We start from the raw sequence: 18,186 nt of genomic DNA, 5'->3' as shown, positions 1-18,186 counted from the left end.
ATCCTTTCTGGGATAAACCCCCCCCCCCCCCTTTTTTTTTTTATCTTTGTCTGCAGCATCATAAATTTAAGAGTTAAATTGAGCTGATTATAGTGGTTTTCTTTAATGCATTTAATTAGATGAAAGGATTTTACTTCATTTTATATATCATATATATATAAAAAACACAAAACCTAAGAATTAGATGATTGAGTTATACGAAAGATATTCGGTTTGAAGCATCCTTAGATTTTGGTCATGAAAACACATTAGTGCACAATCATTAGAAGAGAACTGGTTGGGTGTGTTTATCACCAGCTGCTGGGAAGTAAACTTGCATGCTTGATTTAGTGATTGGATAATGGGGTTGGTTCAATCATTAGGTTGCACCAGATCAATTTGCATCCACATAGGAATCAATGGCTGATGTCAAAAAATTCAGAAAATTAGATCCCCCTATTCCACACTTCTTTCATCTATGCTTTTGAAAATTGAGAGTGATGCTTACAATCATGCCCAGGTTTCCTTTCATGACGGTTTCTCCAAATTTGTCGCGAGAACTAAAACCATGGAGATTTGCAAGGAAGTTATTTCAATGTTAAGGAAGCTTTTAAGCGGTTGGCGTCAGCCTCATAAAGGGAGAGATCCTAATTTCACCAATGGGGTTTCTTCTCAACTGTTGGAGCTATATAAGATTAACGGATCGCTCTATCTTGTCTGGACTTTAGACATTGTAGAGGAAAATGCATGCATTTTCCAGGTTCTGAAGGTTTGGGATCTATTACATTTGTCTGAGATACCAAATTTAGCAAAGCTTGTTGACATCTTCTATGGAAAATATACAGGGGTTCAAATTAATCGATGCAAACTAAGGCAATTTGAAGGGTATGCAATCCTCTAATTTCATCCCTTTTGGCTTCTTTTTCTAATTTTTATATTTCCTTTTCATACGAGATGATGAACAAAAATCGTAAAAAGTTACTGCACAAGTGATTAAGACTTGGAAGTATCAGGGTAGCATTAACCTTAAGAATTATTCTATTGGTGGATTTTGGTTCAAAGAATTACAGAATACGTGTCCTGTGGAAAGCAACCTTGATGTTATGCTATCTCAATCTTTGTTTCCAAGAGCAGTGGAGCTTGGAGTCAAATAAATACAAAATAGAACAGAAAAAACTCAAATACCTTGACAAGCATCGGATCCTGGATCATAACTGTAAAGACTAACATTGGTTCCTGGATCATTTGCCATCCATTGTGCCATGCCATGTTGCCATTTCTACTTTAATCAGTACAGTGAAACCACAACGTCTACTGTTACTGCCATTTCTTCAACCACCCACATCATCAATCTCACAGTGACAAACAGTCACTGTCAACGTTTGATGCCACATGACTATTGTAGATAGGGGCGTCTTGGCCCCATCTGTTATAATGCCTCCACCATGACTGCAGTTCATGGCATATACCTATCACTTGATGGCCTTTTGATCTGTTGCTATCACCACACACTGCAATCTTGCTGTTGTATGTGGGAGTTTCTAGTGGAAAGGAGCTAATGCTATTGGAAAAAGTTCAAGCTGGAAGAAGAATATAAAGACCTCTAGTTTATAGCACTTGAAATGATATAAGTTTCTCCTGAAAATTTCACAATCAACTTGATGCAGGAACTTGCAGGTTCCGATGACCTGGCCTGTTCATTCTAATGAACACCCTAAAGATGATACTGTGGAGTTTTTGTCTATCCAATTTGCTTCACTCAGTTTACTGGATTAACATGGGCCATCAGCTAATTGTCATAGGTTAGTATATAGTTGTAAGTTTTGGGGCGTCAGTTTTGTCCTTGGAATTCTTCATGCATTGATAAGTATGTGTTATTGTGTGGCACAATTCATGATATGTATCTGCATGAAATGTTTCAATGATATGAAAACAGGCTGTTTCACAAAATTATCAGATCTGGACAATTCCTGTATGCCAATGACCTGTTATGGTCGGAAACCCTTGTTCTTACAGAACACCTTACAGAACAACCTGTTGGGCTGCAATAGGGCTGCATGAGTGCCCTTATCAGTTGTTTTGTCAAGTTATTAGGAAGATCGTAACCATTCTATTTTATGGATGATGAGCATTGTATTACTTTGTATGTTTTGAAGCTACAAACTAATTTGTAATATAAGCGTGGCAAAAGGTTAAAGCATAAGCCCCTCTTCTAAAGTGAACAAACTTCTCTTCTTCCTCTTCTCATTATCCTTTTAATTTTCTAACTAAATTATAGTCGTGAAACTTTGCTTCTCAACTATTGATTTGTGTTTCTTGTTTCTCTCTAGTAAATGTTAATTACCCTCGAGTTAGTAGCTTATCCACTTTGCTCTCTGCCTTGGGAGATGAAATCCTTGCTTCAAGCCTAGGCAATGAGTGGAGCTGGTATAATATATTTCTCGAAGGCTGTGAAGTAAAACAACAAAATACAAAACAATGTTAAGTGGTTTATATTTTCATGATGACAGATCTAACATTACCCATCTGTGATACTCTTTGGATGCAGGTCGAAAGCAGGTGTTCTGTCAACTTTGAGCATGGCATGCTGAAAAAATGTCTATGCATGACGTAAATACTTGCAGTATTTGTATAGTGTCCAGAGTAGCTAGTCATATTACTTGCCAAATGGCTAATTTCTTCTCCCCACGATTCACACTATGTACATGTCTTGGCGGCTTTTTGGGGATTTACACAGATGAAAGTAGGGTGGTAAAATGTTTGGGATTGGGCAACAAGATTGCAGTTTGTGCGATCTTTTGATTGAACCATCATATCGTTTCCATGCAAGTGCATAATGAAGTTTCAGATGATGTTGGATGTATTGTAATTGATGACTCGTGAAGGTTTCCGTGTTGTATGACAATGTAACATCTATGCTCTTTGTACTTTGAAAGGTGAAACGAGGAAGAGATTTGACTGGGAGACCACAAATCGATCTGTTCATCACTTCTCTTACTTGGACACAATTTAAAGAAGAGTGTTCCTCTCACATGTTTGGTGGTATAACAAGTGGCTGTTCCTTCTGTCCCTGTTCCCTCTACTTCCAAACCAGATGAAAAAAACAAAGCACAATTTTCTGTCATAGAGAATCCAATATTGAATCCTGAAAGGGAAAATGTTTAGAATCCTTTTCAGCAAGCAGAGGGTTTTCCCATGAATTTTCTGTGATAGAGAATCCAATATTGAATCCTGAAAGGGAAAATGTTTAGAATCCTTTTCAGCAAGCAGAGGGTTTTCCCATGAATTTTCTGTGATAGAGAATCCAATATTGAATCCTGAAAGGGAAAATGTTTAGAATCCTTTTCAGCAAGCAGAGGGTTTTCCCATGCTAGGCTCATGCCTCGTGCGTTCAGACTTGTAAGATTTCATGGGTATGTTGATTTTTGTGTCCGTCTCCAATTCTGTTTTGATATCACATAAATACTCCAATTCGAGTGGCAAAACAGTCGATAGTGACGTTGCGGCTGGCAGTTTTGTCAAAAGATAGTCAGTTGTAGGAGTTCGAGTTGGCTGGTGATTCAATGTTGGATTGCTGGGTGTAAATCATGGTTTTAAACATAGTTACAAGTCTACTCAAGAGTTCGACATGGTCTGAGGTGGTTTGGATCGCGAGTTGATCAACGGGTTAATCCAAGGTCTTTTTTTTTCCAATAAAAAAACCGTAAAAACGATGTCATAATATAGTTTTAAAGAAATTGTTTCACATGAATAATGTAATAACCGTGTTATATGATGCTGATGCTCTATACAGTGAAACTTGATGGTGGTGATATTGGTTATGAAGCGAAGTAGTCATCATATGTGAAAACTGGAAAATAGTTTGGACATCTTGCTACCCATTCCCATTCAAGTAGAATTCACCCTTGAAATTACGAGTTGAGGTTTGCGTTTTCTTACACCTTGAAGTAAATGAAACTTGCTTTAATTCTAAGCAATACTTCGAGTGGATAGAATAATTCTCTTGTGAAAATCACGTGTACTAGGAAAGGGAAAGAGGCAGACATGTAAAACATCATCGTATTGTACGAATGCATTTGTGTCCTTTCCTCTACTCAAAAATCAACATTAATTCGTGCATCGGTAATGTTACAGTAAAGGAGAATACGTAGGAATATGGAGTCTCTCTGTTTTCTAACCAGGGAAAGTCCTTTGGCCTCCTCGTATGAAAGCTCCTTCTCTTGATTCCTCTCTCTTTTCACATGCTATCCCTAACTTTAATTATGGAAAATAAGAGACTGTAGTTTCCATAGGGACTAAGACTCGATACATTGCTTCCTTTAATTTACTTTTGACTGACTTGTAGTCAGTGTGTTCTTTCCATCTCAGTCTTCAGGAACCTGCCCCATTTTTTACAATCAACTGTACGATCATTTCTTTTCTTTAACTGGGATTTTTGGTAGCTATCAAAAAAGAAGCATTGCCACTTTTTGGAAAAAATATCTGTACTAGCCTTACTGTAGGGTTGCTTGCTTCACTCATAAGAAACCTGTAGTTTCATTGTTTAATTCTTTGCAAGTTCAAGAGTTTTTATTTTGTTTCCTTATTATCGGCTTCGTCAACTGATTTTACAGACGCTTACTAGAGAGGTGAAATGATGGAGAAGAAAGTAGCGAAAACGAAAACTGAAGAAGGATTAGTAATTCCTGGTAGAAGCTTTGTAGATTTGGTGTTCTCTTGGTCTATCGAGCATGTACTCAACAAAGATCTTTACAAAAACCAGGTTTGCATGCATGCCATTGTGGTCATGTTTATGTGTATGATGGCGCTTCAGATTTTTAATTTTTTATATGGTCTGTTTTTCTGGTCAAAATCTGGTTGTTTAGTGGGCAGGGTTTTATTTTTCCTGATTAAATTTGGCAACTTGATTAAAGTGAAATCATTTAGAGACATTCATGTCAATTTTATTTTTAATTTTTTTGACCTCATGTTTTTTTTTTTTTCCTTTTTCTTGCATTTGATGTATGGCACTAAATTGTTCACGAACAGGTGAAGAAGATACCGGAGACATTCATGTCAACGACACATTACATGAAGTCATTCATTCCTGCGCTAATCGAGGAAACTCGTGCTGACTTATGCTCAAACATGACAATGGTCTCCCAAGCACCTAAAAGAGAAATCTTTTCACTGGGAATAGCTAAAGAGAATAAGCCTCCGAAAGACTTGTTTTATAAGATCTGGTTTGAAAAAATGAGAAACAATGTGAATGGGGAAGGAATATATGAGCCTGGGGTTGGAGATCTCCTTGCTTTGACAGATGTAAGACCGAAAGACATTGATGATCTGAACAGGCCTGGGTTTAACTATCTTCTTGCATATGTTCATGGACTATCTATAGCGAAAGATGATAACGATAAATATGACATTTTGTCAATTCTCACATCCAAACCCATTCAATTTGAATTAGAAGAAAGGGAAAATAAAAAGGAGTCTGTCATTGCTGGAAAAGGAAGGCGAAAGAACATGAAAGCTAATCTCTTTGTTGTTTACCTAGTGAACATGATGACAAATATTCGTACATGGAGATCATTGAACTCAGAGCTGGAAGGAGGGAACATGAACGTTATCCAGAATGTGCTTCATACTAGCTCAGCTGTAAGAAGGGTGGTTCATTTTTCCTGATATGCGGAATTTTTAGCAATATTCTAATCATTCAATTGCCTAACTGACAGTTGTTGTGTCTGCTCCTGCAGGATGGCCAAGATTGCACTCACTGCTTATCTGAAGTGAATAGAAGTGCTACACTTTCTGGTATGGAAGAAACCACAATCAACTCTTCCAATTTAAATGGCTCACAGCAAGATGCAATTGTAAGCTGCATTGGTCTGAGTGAATGCCATCATCAAAGTACTGTCAAATTAATTTGGGGCCCTCCGGGGACGGGCAAAACAAAGATGGTTGGTTTATTATTGTTTTCTCTACTTAAGTTGAAGTGCAGGACCCTTACATGTGCTCCAACCAATATTGCTGTGTTGGAAGTAACATCGAGACTCCTAAGGCAAGTTAGGCAAGATACAGGCTCTGTTGAATATGACACTTACGGACTTGGAGATATAGTTCTCTATGGGAACGGAAAGCGAATGAAGATCTCTGAGAATCATGATCTAGAAGATATATTTCTTGACAATCGTGTCGAAGCACTTTATCATTGCTTTAACCCGTCAACTGGCTGGAAGCACACTCTAGGCTCATTGATAACTTTGCTTGAAGATCCTGAGCGTCAGTACCGCCGATACTTGGAAAGTAAGGATGGAATGCATGGATTTGAGGAGATAAACACCAACAAAGGGAAAGATGAAGTGGTCAACGATCAAGAAAAAAAGGGCAGGAACAGCAGGAAAGTTTTGAAGAAAGCTCTTATTCAGGCCTTGAAAGATAACAAGACAAAGGAAAAACAGAAACAAAATAAAGATGGCAAGGTAAAGAAGGAAGTTATTCTCTCTTTCGAGGAATTCGTAAAGGATAGTTTCGAATTCCTTAGCGCGAAGTTGGATGTTTTAATTGTAGATTTGTATACGCACTTGCCAACATTTATCATTTCATTAGAAGTGGTGAAGAACATGATCAGAGCACTTGGTTCACTCAAGTGCTTCAAACCCTTGCTGTGTAGTGTTAGTGTTGGAGATGAAGGTCTAAAACAAGTCCTCAGTGATTTTGAAAATGAAGGAAGCGGCGCTGGTCAATTTTCACGGTTGACCTTTATGAGAAAATATTGTGTTCAGACACTGAATTCACTTCCTCGAGTATTTGACATTCCCAATATTTTTGAAGTTGAAGGTATAGCAGCAAGAAACTTTTGCTTGGGAAATGCGTGTCTGGTTTTCTGTACTGCTTCAAGCTCTGCCAAGTTGCACACAGAAGGAGCAAAACCGATAAAATTGTTGGTTATTGATGAAGCTGCCCAGCTTAAAGAATGTGAATCGACTATTCCATTGCAACTTTCTGGTCTTCGCCATGCCATTCTTATAGGTGACGAGCGCCAACTTCCTGCCATGGTTCAAAGCAAGGTGATAAAGTTTATCTTTCTCGCGACCCATTTACTAGGTTATTCATAAGTCCTAATGTTTCTGTCACACACCTTCATCAGATTTCTGAGGAAGCTGAATTCGGGAGGAGTTTGTTTGAGAGATTGGTAATACTGGAACACGAGAAACACCTTCTTAATACGCAGTATAGGATGCACCCATCTATAAGCTTATTCCCAAATAAAGAGTTCTATGATATGCTAATTCAGGATGCTCCAAATGTCAAAGAAAGAAACTATCAGAAACAATTCCTTCAAGGCAATATGTATGGCCCTTACTCATTTATTAATGTAGCCAATGGGAAAGAGCAATCCAATGACGGCCGCAGCAAGAAAAATTTGGTGGAGGTTGCTGTAGTTTCAGCAATAGTTGCAAGCCTTTTTAAAGGTATGCATTTGAGTCATATCAGAAGCTATTAGATTTTTTGTTATTTAATAAATGTTGTCTGAAATATATGATATTGCTATTGGTTTTACTTTTGATTTGCAAGTTTGAAAGCTAAAGCTTTCCTTTTCTTTCTTTTGCAGAATTTGAAAGGGCAAGAAAGAGGATGAGCATAGGAGTCATATCACCATACAATGCTCAAGTGCATGCAATTCAAGAAAAAATTGGAAATACTTACAGTGCATTTAGTGACTTTGCTGTAAATGTTCGGTCTGTGGATGGATTTCAAGGCAGCGAGGAGGATGTTATCATTATCTCTACAGTCAGATGCAATGCAAGTGGATCAGTGGGTTTTCTTTCCAATCGCCAAAGGGCAAATGTTGCGCTGACCCGTGCACGGTATTTTTTTCCAAACACCATAAGTTAGACAATCGTTCGAGCAAGTTTAGGCAGGTTCATGTGTAAGTACATGTGTATTGGTGATTTTGAATAAAATTTTGCGATGCTATGTCTTATTAAGGTACTGCCTCTGGATACTGGGAAATGGAGCAACTCTTGTCAACAGTGGCTCTATTTGGAAGAAATTGGTTACCGACGCGAAGGAACGAGGATGTTTCTACAATGCTGATGAGGATAAAAGCTTGTCCAAGGCAATAATGGATGCCTTGTTAGAGTTGGACCAACTTGATGATTTGTTGAATGGCAATTTTCGACTTTTCAGAAATGCAAGATGGAAGGTATGTATGCTGATTTTTCTTGCTGCACAAATTTCTTAATTCTTACTCTTATGTCTGAAGCTGAATGCTGCTCAGTGGACTTCTCACATCAACCTCTTTTCCATTGAAGCTTTGCTTCAGTAACAACTTTCGGAAATCTATTACGAAAGTGGGAAATGAGGCTCGTCAGGAAGTGATTTCTTTGTTGGCAAAGCTTTCAAGTGGCTGGCGTCAATCTCCTGAAGAGAGAAACATCATTGTCCTACACGGAACTTCTTCTGAACTGTTAGAAAATTACAGAGTCAATGACCAGCTCAGTCTCATTTGGACAGTGGATATAATCAAGGAAAACAAAAACGACAATCAAATTCTTAAGGTTTGGGATGTTTTACCATTACGTGATTTACCGAAACTAGCAAGGAGCCTCGATGCTGTCTTTGGGAATTATACAGTGAATAAGATGAACCGCTGCAGACACAAATGCACAGAAGGGTATGCATCTTTCTATTTTCCTTCTTCAGATATTATAGAGTGGGAGTTGTACAGAAGCAGTAGCTTGAGTTGGCTTCAGCATTAGGAAGCCATTGTTAAACATGCGTGTTATTTTTCCTGTTTTGAGGAATAAGGGCAGGTCTCAAACCTGTGACCTCTCTCCTCCCTCCTTCTGTGCATTGAAATGGATGTTTATGGATACTTTGTCATTTATAAATTGGCAGGGATTTGGTTGTTCCAATGAGATGGTCAATAAGTTCCGGTGCCGCTCTCGAGAGTAGTAATCCTGAAACCGATCCTGCACAACTCCTGTCACAACCATTAGCTTCACTTGTTATCAGGGATGCATCAGAAGCACCAGCAACACCTAGTAGGTATGCAATACTAGAACTCTGAACAATTTGTTTCACAATGGAAAGGTCAAATTTTATGTTGTCTTAGCTTCGACCTACCACTCTATCAGTAGTATTCTTCGAATCACCAATTCTTGTATGATGTTCATGAGTATCAGACAGCCCTGGAGGTCTAAGAAAGATGGATTTAGCAGTGGAACAAGGGGATCAAAACCTTGGCGGCGAAGGCCAAATAATAATTAATGTGGTAAGAACATCTTCCGTATTCTTGTTGATATTTTTTAGAATAATATTTTTTCTTGTTCTAATGTGTGAAAACAAAAATTAAGATGGTAATTTGACTCCTCAGGTTGCTCTACAAGTTCTTGAATGGAAGTTGCAGCTGTCTTACTGAAGAATGAAGTCCTCCCTACTTGTTGCATAGCTATTTATCTGTTTAATCATGTCAATCCAGACTAAATATAATATGTTGCGAAAGGGTTGTAAAAATTAATGAAGATGTTTTTCCTTTCTAGTTTCGGGCATTAATTTTGTTAGGGTTTGGACTAGTGATGTTTTGATAGTTGATCATTGGAGGCTAAACACACTAACATAATATTTATCATGGTTCGACAAATTACCTATATTCACGGGAAAAACCAATATTATAGAGATAGATATAAAAAGGATTACAATACAAATGAAAAAAGAGATTACTTCACTCAAATTCTACTTTCATTACTCTTAGACACTGCTATATATGGCACCATAACTGCAACTCTTTTGTATATGGCATCAGAACTACAGCTTTTGACAACTTTTTTTTCTCTCTTCTTCTCTTTTTGCTTTACAAATAAAAAAGGAGAATTTTTGACACATGTTCTATTCTAAGTTGTTTAATCAAGTTGCAGGTTGACTTTAATTTTTGATTGGGTCATCTATGATCAATCATTCTTTTATTTTTTTAAACCCGAATTGATCTAGGCTCTTGGTTTACTAGTTTTGGGTTGACCTACTGGATTAATTTTATAATTATAGTTATTATAATATTAATAATTTTAAAATTTAATATAAACTAAAGTGGAAAAAATAATATCTAATTTTTTAAAAATATTTAAGTTTGACATTAATATATTAAGAGCATTTTTATAAAATTTTTTCCTTGACCTTAAATACCTCTTTTAGATTTTAATTTAGAAATCAATATATATTATAATCTACAAGCATGACATTTATTTATCAAGTCCAGTCCAATCAAATTCAATTAATATTGTTCAAATATACCAAAAACTACCTTAAAAGAAGGGAGAAGGAATAGTGCTCGAAAGAATCTTGTTTGAGTAGAAAGGTTGAGTTAGAAAAGATTTAAACTATAGAAATCATGCTTGTAACAAAAAAAAAAAACTATAGAAATCATGCTAGGAATTTTGAACACAAGGGATAGGTATGAAATATATGTGAATCTACAGGACAACAATTAAATTTACTCAAAGGTATTTTTCTCTCTGTATCCTCAATGTATCCTTAACGAAGACCATATACGAGGTAGAAAGACTTGAATATAATAAAAGATGGAAACGAAAGTTGACATGAAGTCTATGAAAGGAATACATTTAAGTGTATCAAGTTTTTTTTTAATTAATATAAATATTTAAATTAATTTACACGTACCTTTACTAATCCACAAGCGAATATTTATTTCCAAGGAAAAGCACCATCTTGCTGGGCATATACTTTTCTTTCAGTAGCAAAAGTGTTTAAGACAGTAATTAACTGTTTTGGGTTTGCTACAGTATATGTGAACTTGGGCATCATTTTGCAACTTATTACAATCATAATGTTGTGGTGTTTTCTGAGAAGCTAATGAATATGCAACAGGAAAGCAATGGACAAGGGAAACTGATCATGTGAAGAAGGAAAAGGTCAACGGTAGAAGGTTACCAGATTCAGTGTTTTCTTGGTTTGTTCAATATGTGCTCAATAAGGATCTTTACAAAGACCAAGTTTGTTAATTTGCAACATTTAACTGGAAAATCATAATCTGATTCCATGTTTTGTTAAGTTCTTCAAAGTTTCTTTTGTTAAGCTCTATAGTAGAAGGAACGCATAAGGACAAATAGAGCTTGAAACTAAATAGAATAAGCTGGAGAACTGAGATGTAGAAGAGTTTGAAAATCTATGTCAAATACTCTTCCTTCACCTTCTTTTATTAAATTAAAAATTTATTGTTGTTAATGATCAATCATTTATCATTGAAATTTTATTACTCATCTTTTGATACAAATAAAATGATGTAAATAAACCTCTCAAGATTCTAACACCATTATCATTTTTAGTTGTATAAACATTATCCAAGAATTATGTGATAACAAGTGAAAAAATAGAGCTTGAAGAAGCTAAAGAGAATAAGTTGAAAAACTACAGTGTAAAAGAGTTTGAAAAATCTACTGTGAATACTACTTTTCATCCTTATACCGATTCACAGTCCTAGAGGATTATATAAATTTTAGAAGATATGTTGTGAGCTTGCGTGATTAATTTTGGGATTGGAAAAAATGAATTTTTGTCACTAGTGAAGTTTCAGTGTAACGATAGTTATTAGTCGAGTATTGATATTGCTTCGTACGAGACTTTTATACTTAATTGTTTTAGTTAAGTTTGATTTTAGAATTTGAAGATTATAAAGATTTGAAGTTTGTGCTTTTGACTTTAAGTGATGGATGAATTGTTACGAGGAAGTGTTTAACTAGTTGATTTTGAAAGTTTTGATTAGAAACAATGATTTCGATGTAAAATTGGTTTGATTGTTGAAGATGGGTTATGGGACATAGTAGATCAGTAGCAAATTTATGAAAAAATATGGGTTTAAATTTGAAGATGATAAAGGTTTAGTTTGGTCCCTTAATTTTAAAAATTTATAGTTTAGTCCTTGATATTTGAAAAAATTATAATTTGGTCAATGTACATTAAATTGAGATTTTGGATAGAACTGGAGATGAATTATAAGTGAAATTTTAGTATTGTTATATATTTATAACTTTTATGACTTTTATATATTTATGACTTTTACATCTTGGTCATTTAAATTTGTTAAAATTATGTTTTTATTCCTGATTTCTAAAAAATTATCGTTTTAGTTTCTAAACTGAGGAGACTTAACTTTTTTTTTTTAATTTTATGCATTGTAGTATTTTAAGTTTTTTTTAGTATATCCTATATATTTATTATATATATTTCTAATAATATTTAGTAAGATTTTTAGGTCTTCCATTTAATATTCCTTCACTTCTATATTTATAGATAAGTAGAATAATTTTTAATTTACATGTAATATAAATAATTTATGTTTGTTGATTATATAATAAGTACAAATAACATTCTTTTATATATATATTCAAATTCTATTGATGAATATCTAGATATGTTATTGATTATAACAGTCTAAATCAAGCTGGTAAGAGATATCAATCTATTGTAACTAATCCTCTATAGTTATTAGAATCACAAACTTCGTCTGTTATCAAAACCATATGGTTTAATCTGTTATCCGAGTATATGATTTAGTTTAATATCTAACATGTATACCATTATAACATTACTATTATGCTTAATATGTGTGTACGTGTTTCAGTTCTTGTACTTTTATTATATCACAATTTATGACTTATAACTTGAAAATATTTATAATGTATATTAAATATTATTCTATTACTGAGTTGATTTAACTCATCTCTCCATTTTAGTGTTTGCTAGTAAGTTGATATTTAGTTGAGAGTTTTTACCATTTTATTTGTTGGTATACCATGTTTGTTTTCATGAGGTTTTTTCTCTTATTCTTTTTTATTCGATTATAAAACACTTTACTATTACATTATTTTTATTCCAGTTTGGATTTTTATTTCAAATATTGAATTCTATTTAATATAATAAATATTATGAAGTTTTGTTTTGTTTTATTTTTATTTAACTATGGGAAATTTGTTTTGTTTTATTTTTATTTAACTATGAGAAATTTTGAAGTTATATATATATATATCTTATAAAATATATGTTCCAAGGTCTAGCGTATATAAAGTACCTTTGTGGTATTGCTCTTGCATTATCGGTCATGCCCTGAAATCCAGGTTGGGACACATACTGTTGGGCTAAGAAGAACAATGTGCAGAACAGATACCCTCAATGTAAAAAGAAAACATATAGCACTAATTCCTGGAAAGGAGAAGATATTATTGAAAGGGTAAAGATAAGTTGTTTTTGCACAAATTTATGGAGAAGGAGAATATGGACAAGAGAAAGTAGAGAAGGCGAAGGAGGTAGAGAGTCTAAAAGGGAGGACACGTCGTCAACGATCAACAGTGGCTGTCAATAACAAGGGTGTTTTAGGAATGACGTTTCTGCTAACTTTATCTAATTCGTATCCATGTTAGAGGGATGAAAGTGGTCGACGACGGCGACAACAAGATGACCTGAACTCGAGGAAAGAGTAAGGGGCAGAAACGTAAAGCATCATCGTATTGCACGATTGCATTTGTGTCCTTTCCTCTACTCAATAATCAACATTTGTGAATCGGTAATGTCACAGTAAAGGAGAATACGTAGGAATATGGAGTCTATCTGCTTTATAACCACGAAAAGTCCTTTGGCCTCCTCGTACGAATGCATCTCAATAATCAACATTTGTGAATCGGTAATGTCACAGTAAAGGAGAATACGTAGGAATATGGAGTCTATCTGCTTTATAACCACGAAAAGTCCTTTGGCCTCCTCGTATGAAAGCTTCCTCTTTTGATTCCTCTCTTTTTTCATATGCTTTCCCTAACTTTAATTGGAGTTTAGTTTTGCTTTAAAACTCTTGAAAAAGAAGCAATGCTTGCTATATATCTATAGGGTAAAACAATGAACAAGAAAACAAGAGACTGTAGTTTCCGTAGGGACTAAGACTCTCGATACATTGCTCGCTTTAATTTACTTTTGATTGACTTGTAGTCAGTGTGTTCTTTCCATCTCAGTCTTCAGGAACCTGCCCCATTTTTTCATTGTTTCTTTGTAAGTTGAAGAGTTTTATTTTGTTTCCTTACTATCGGCTTCGTCAACTGATTTTACAGACGCTTACTAGAGAGGTGAAACGATGGAGAAAACTGTGGAGAAAACTGAAGAAGAATTAGTTGCTGGTAGAAGCTTGGTAGATTTGGTGTTCTCTTGGTCTATCGGGGATGTACTTAACAAAGATCTTTACAGAAACCAGGTTAGCATGCATGCCATTGTGCTCATGTTTATGTGTATGATGCACTTCAGATTTTTAATTTTTTATATGGTCTGTTTTTCTGGTTGTTTAGTGGGTAGGAAAGCCTGCATAAGTTTTATTTTTCCTGATTAAATTTGGCAACTTGATTAAAGCGAGATCATTCAGATACTTCTCCTTTTTCGACCTTATGATTTTGCTGCAACAAGGTTATCTAACTTGGGATCAATACGCTAAGCATCTGCTGGTTAGTAAGGCATAACATATTGTTTCTGATGTTCATTTATAGCAGTAATTACTTCTTATATCTTTTATAATTTTGAGAAATGACTTGAGAATAGTTGACAATTATGTACAATTGCAAGAATGCTCGATTATTTCTTGTTCCTGTGAATATGCTCTTTTTTTATCCTCTCCCTTTTCTTGCATTTGATGTCTATGACACTAATTATTGTTCTTCAACAGGTAATGAAGATACCAGAGACGTTCATGTCAATAAAACATTACATGAAGTCATTCATTCCCGCACTAATCGAGGAAACTCGTGCAGACTTATGCTCAAACATGATAATGATCTCCCAAGCACCTACAAGAGAAATCTTTTCAGTGGGAATGGATAAAAAGAATAAGCCTCCGGAAGACTTGTTTTATAACATCTGGTTTGAAAAAATGAGAAACAAAGCCAATGGGAAAGAAATATATGAGCCTGACGTTGGAGATCTCCTTGCTTTGACAGATGTAAGACCGAAAGACATTGATGACTTGAACAGGCCTGGGTTTAACTATCTTCTTGCATATGTTCATGGACTATCTCTAGCGAAAGATGATGAAGATAAATATGACATTTTGTCAATTCTCACATCCAAACCCATTCAATTTGAATTAGAAGACCGGGAAAATAAAAAGGAGTCTGTCATTGCTGGAAAAGGAAGGCGAAAGAACATGAAAGCTAATCTCTTTGTTGTTTACCTAGTGAACATGATGACAAATATTCGTACATGGAGATCATTGAACTCAGAGCTGGAAGGAGGGAACATGAACGTTATCCAGAATGTGCTTCATACTAGCTCAGCTGTAAGAAGGGTGGTTCATTTTTCCTAATATGCGGAAGTTTTAGCTATAGTCTAATCATTCAATTGCCTAACTGACAGTTGTTGTGTCTGCTCCTGCAGGATGGCCAAGATTGCACTCACTGCTTATCTGAAGTGAATAGAAGTGCTACACTTTCTGGTATGGAAGAAACCACAATCAACTCTTCCAATTTAAATGGCTCACAGCAAGATGCAATTGTAAGCTGCATTGATCTGAGTGAATGCCAACATCAAAGTACTGTCAAACTAATTTGGGGCCCTCCGGGGACTGGCAAAACAAAGATGATTGGTTTATTATTGTTCTCTCTCCTTAAATTGAAGTGCAGGACCCTTACATGTGCTCCAACCAATATTGCTGTGGTGGAAGTAACATCGAGACTCCTAAGGCTAGTTACAGATTCTCTTGAATATGAAACTTATGGGCTTGGAGATATAGTTCTCTATGGGAACGGAAAGCGAATGAAGATCTCCGAGAATGATGATCTTGAAGATATATTTCTTGACCATCGTGTTAAAGTACTTCAATATTGCTTTAACCCGTCGAATGGGTGGAAGCACACTGTAGACTCATTGATAAAGTTGCTTGAAGATGCTGAGCATCAGTACCGCCGTTACTTGGAAAATATGGAGAAAAAAAATGAGGAGGGAGAGAAAGAGGATCAGGATGATGAAATGCTTGAAATTGAAGAGATAGAAGTGGTCAATGATCAAAACAAAAAGGGCAGGAACAGAGTTCTTCTTCAGGCCTTGAAAGATTACATGAAGTGGTCAACGATCAAGAAAAAAAGGGCAGGAACAGCAGGAAAGTTTTGAAGAAAGCTCTTATTCAGGCCTTGAAAGATAACAAGACAAAGGAAAAACAGAAACAAAATAAAGATGGCAAGGTAAAGAAGGAAGTTATTCTCTCTTTCGAGGAATTCGTAAAGGATAGTTTCGAATTCCTTAGCGCGAAGTTGGATGTTTTAATTGTAGATTTGTATACGCACTTGCCAACATTTATCATTTCATTAGAAGTGGTGAAGAACATGATCAGAGCACTTGGTTCACTCAAGTGCTTCAAACCCTTGCTGTGTAGTGTTAGTGTTGGAGATGAAGGTCTAAAACAAGTCCTCAGTGATTTTGAAAATGAAGGAAGCGGCGCTGGTCAATTTTCACGGTTGACCTTTATGAGAAAATATTGTGTTCAGACACTGAATTCACTTCCTCGAGTATTTGACATTCCCAATATTTTTGAAGTTGAAGGTATAGCAGCAAGAAACTTTTGCTTGGGAAATGCGTGTCTGGTTTTCTGTACTGCTTCAAGCTCTGCCAAGTTGCACACAGAAGGAGTGACACCGATAAAATTGTTGGTTATTGATGAAGCTGCCCAGCTTAAAGAATGTGAATCGACTATTCCATTGCAACTTTCTGGTCTTCGCCATGCCATTCTTATAGGTGACGAGCGCCAACTTCCTGCCATGGTTCAAAGCAAGGTGATAAAGTTTATCTTTCTCGCGACCCATTTACTAGGTTATTCATAAGTCCTAATGTTTCTGTCACACACCTTCATCAGATTTCTGAGGAAGCTGAATTCGGGAGGAGTTTGTTTGAGAGATTGGTAATACTGGAACACGAGAAACACCTTCTGAATACGCAGTATAGGATGCACCCATCTATAAGCTTCTTCCCAAATAAAGAGTTCTATGATATGCGAATTCAGGATGCTTCAAATGTCAAAGAAAGAAACTATCAGAAACAATTCCTTCAAGGCAATATGTATGGCCCTTACTCATTTATTAATGTAGCCAATGGGAAAGAGCAATCCAATGACGGCCGCAGCAAGAAAAATTTGGTGGAGGTTGCTGTAGTTTCAGCAATAGTTGCAAGCCTTTTTAAAGGTATGCATTTGAGTCATATCAGAAGCTATTAGATTTTTTGTTATTTAAGAAATATTGCTGTTAGGGAAATCAAATATATGACATTGCTATTGGTTTTACTTTTGATTGGCATGCAAGTTTGAAAGCTAAAGCTTTCCTTTACTTTCTCTTGCAGAATTTGAAAGGGCAAGAAAGAGGATGAGCATAGGAGTCATATCACCATACAATGCTCAAGTGCATGCAATTCAAGAAAAAATTGGAAATACTTACAGTGCATTTAGTGACTTTGCTGTAAATGTTCGGTCTGTGGATGGATTTCAAGGCAGCGAGGAGGATGTTATCATTATCTCTACAGTCAGATGCAATGCAAGTGGATCAGTGGGTTTTCTTTCCAATCGCCAAAGGGCAAATGTTGCGCTGACCCGTGCACGGTATTTTTTTCCAAACACCATAAGTTAGACAATCGTTCGAGCAAGTTTAGGCAGGTTCATGTGTAAGTACATGTGTATTGGTGATTTTGAATAAAATTTTGCGATGCTATGTCTTATTAAGGTACTGCCTCTGGATACTGGGAAATGGAGCAACTCTTGTCAACAGTGGCTCTATTTGGAAGAAATTGGTTACCGACGCGAAGGAACGAGGATGTTTCTACAATGCTGATGAGGATAAAAGCTTGTCCAAGGCAATAATGGATGCCTTGTTAGAGTTGGACCAACTTGATGATTTGTTGAATGGCAATTTTCTACTTTTCAGAAATGCAAGATGGAAGGTATGTATGCTGATTTTTCTTGCTGCACAAATTTCTTAATTCTTACTCTTATGTCTGAAGCTGAATGCTGCTCAGTGGACTTCTCACATCAACCTTTTTTCCATTGAAGCTTTGCTTCAGTAACAACTTTCGGAAATCTATTACGAAAGTGGGAAATGAGGCTCGTCAGGAAGTGATTTCTTTGTTGGCAAAGCTTTCAAGTGGCTGGCGTCAATCTCCTGAAGAGAGAAACATCATTGTCCTACACGGAACTTCTTC

General features: G+C 35.8%; 3 protein-coding genes across 5 annotated transcripts in view; all 3 read left to right on the top strand.

The window, feature by feature from the left end:
* Positions 1 to 2,863, top strand: part of LOC105142772 (probable helicase senataxin) — a 7,110-nt gene extending 4,247 nt beyond the window's left edge. The window contains 3 exon segments of the mRNA XM_011050563.1: positions 500 to 864; positions 1,647 to 1,781; positions 2,528 to 2,863. Of these exon segments, the coding sequence (XP_011048865.1) occupies positions 500 to 864; positions 1,647 to 1,755 (474 nt within the window). The 3' untranslated portion in view covers positions 1,756 to 1,781; positions 2,528 to 2,863.
* Positions 2,864 to 4,274: 1,411 nt separating this feature from the next.
* LOC105142765 (uncharacterized) overlaps positions 4,275 to 18,186 on the top strand; it is a 20,405-nt gene continuing 6,493 nt past the window's right edge. Inside the window, exons 1-11 of one of the 3 annotated variants that reach the window (XM_011050552.1) lie at positions 4,275 to 4,382; positions 4,593 to 4,741; positions 5,008 to 5,616; positions 5,715 to 7,028; positions 7,109 to 7,433; positions 7,574 to 7,829; positions 7,951 to 8,167; positions 8,277 to 8,638; positions 8,863 to 9,012; positions 9,150 to 9,238; positions 9,341 to 9,505. In XM_011050552.1, the coding sequence (XP_011048854.1) occupies positions 4,613 to 4,741; positions 5,008 to 5,616; positions 5,715 to 7,028; positions 7,109 to 7,433; positions 7,574 to 7,829; positions 7,951 to 8,167; positions 8,277 to 8,638; positions 8,863 to 9,012; positions 9,150 to 9,234 (3,447 nt within the window). In that variant the 5' untranslated portion in view covers positions 4,275 to 4,382; positions 4,593 to 4,612 and the 3' untranslated portion in view covers positions 9,235 to 9,238; positions 9,341 to 9,505. Of the gene's footprint in view, positions 4,383 to 4,484; positions 4,742 to 5,007; positions 5,617 to 5,714; positions 7,029 to 7,108; positions 7,434 to 7,573; positions 7,830 to 7,950; positions 8,168 to 8,276; positions 8,639 to 8,862; positions 9,013 to 9,149; positions 9,239 to 9,340; positions 9,506 to 18,186 lie in introns of those variants that run through there. The other 2 variants (XM_011050550.1, XM_011050553.1) reach the window with 2 other exon arrangements.
* On the top strand, positions 13,770 to 18,181 carry LOC105142776 (uncharacterized; the record flags this gene model as incomplete). The annotated part of the gene is given in 8 exon segments (XM_011050567.1): positions 13,770 to 14,215; positions 14,678 to 15,286; positions 15,385 to 16,066; positions 16,069 to 16,775; positions 16,856 to 17,180; positions 17,335 to 17,590; positions 17,712 to 17,928; positions 18,038 to 18,181. Coding segments are annotated over 8 exon segments (3,057 nt in total), but the record flags the coding sequence as incomplete, so codon positions are not given.

This window comes from Populus euphratica, unplaced genomic scaffold (assembly GCF_000495115.2).
Source record: "Populus euphratica unplaced genomic scaffold, PopEup_1.0 scaffold217.1, whole genome shotgun sequence".
Taxonomy (NCBI): domain Eukaryota; kingdom Viridiplantae; phylum Streptophyta; class Magnoliopsida; order Malpighiales; family Salicaceae; genus Populus; species Populus euphratica.
This window is presented reverse-complemented; position numbering and strand designations above follow the sequence as displayed.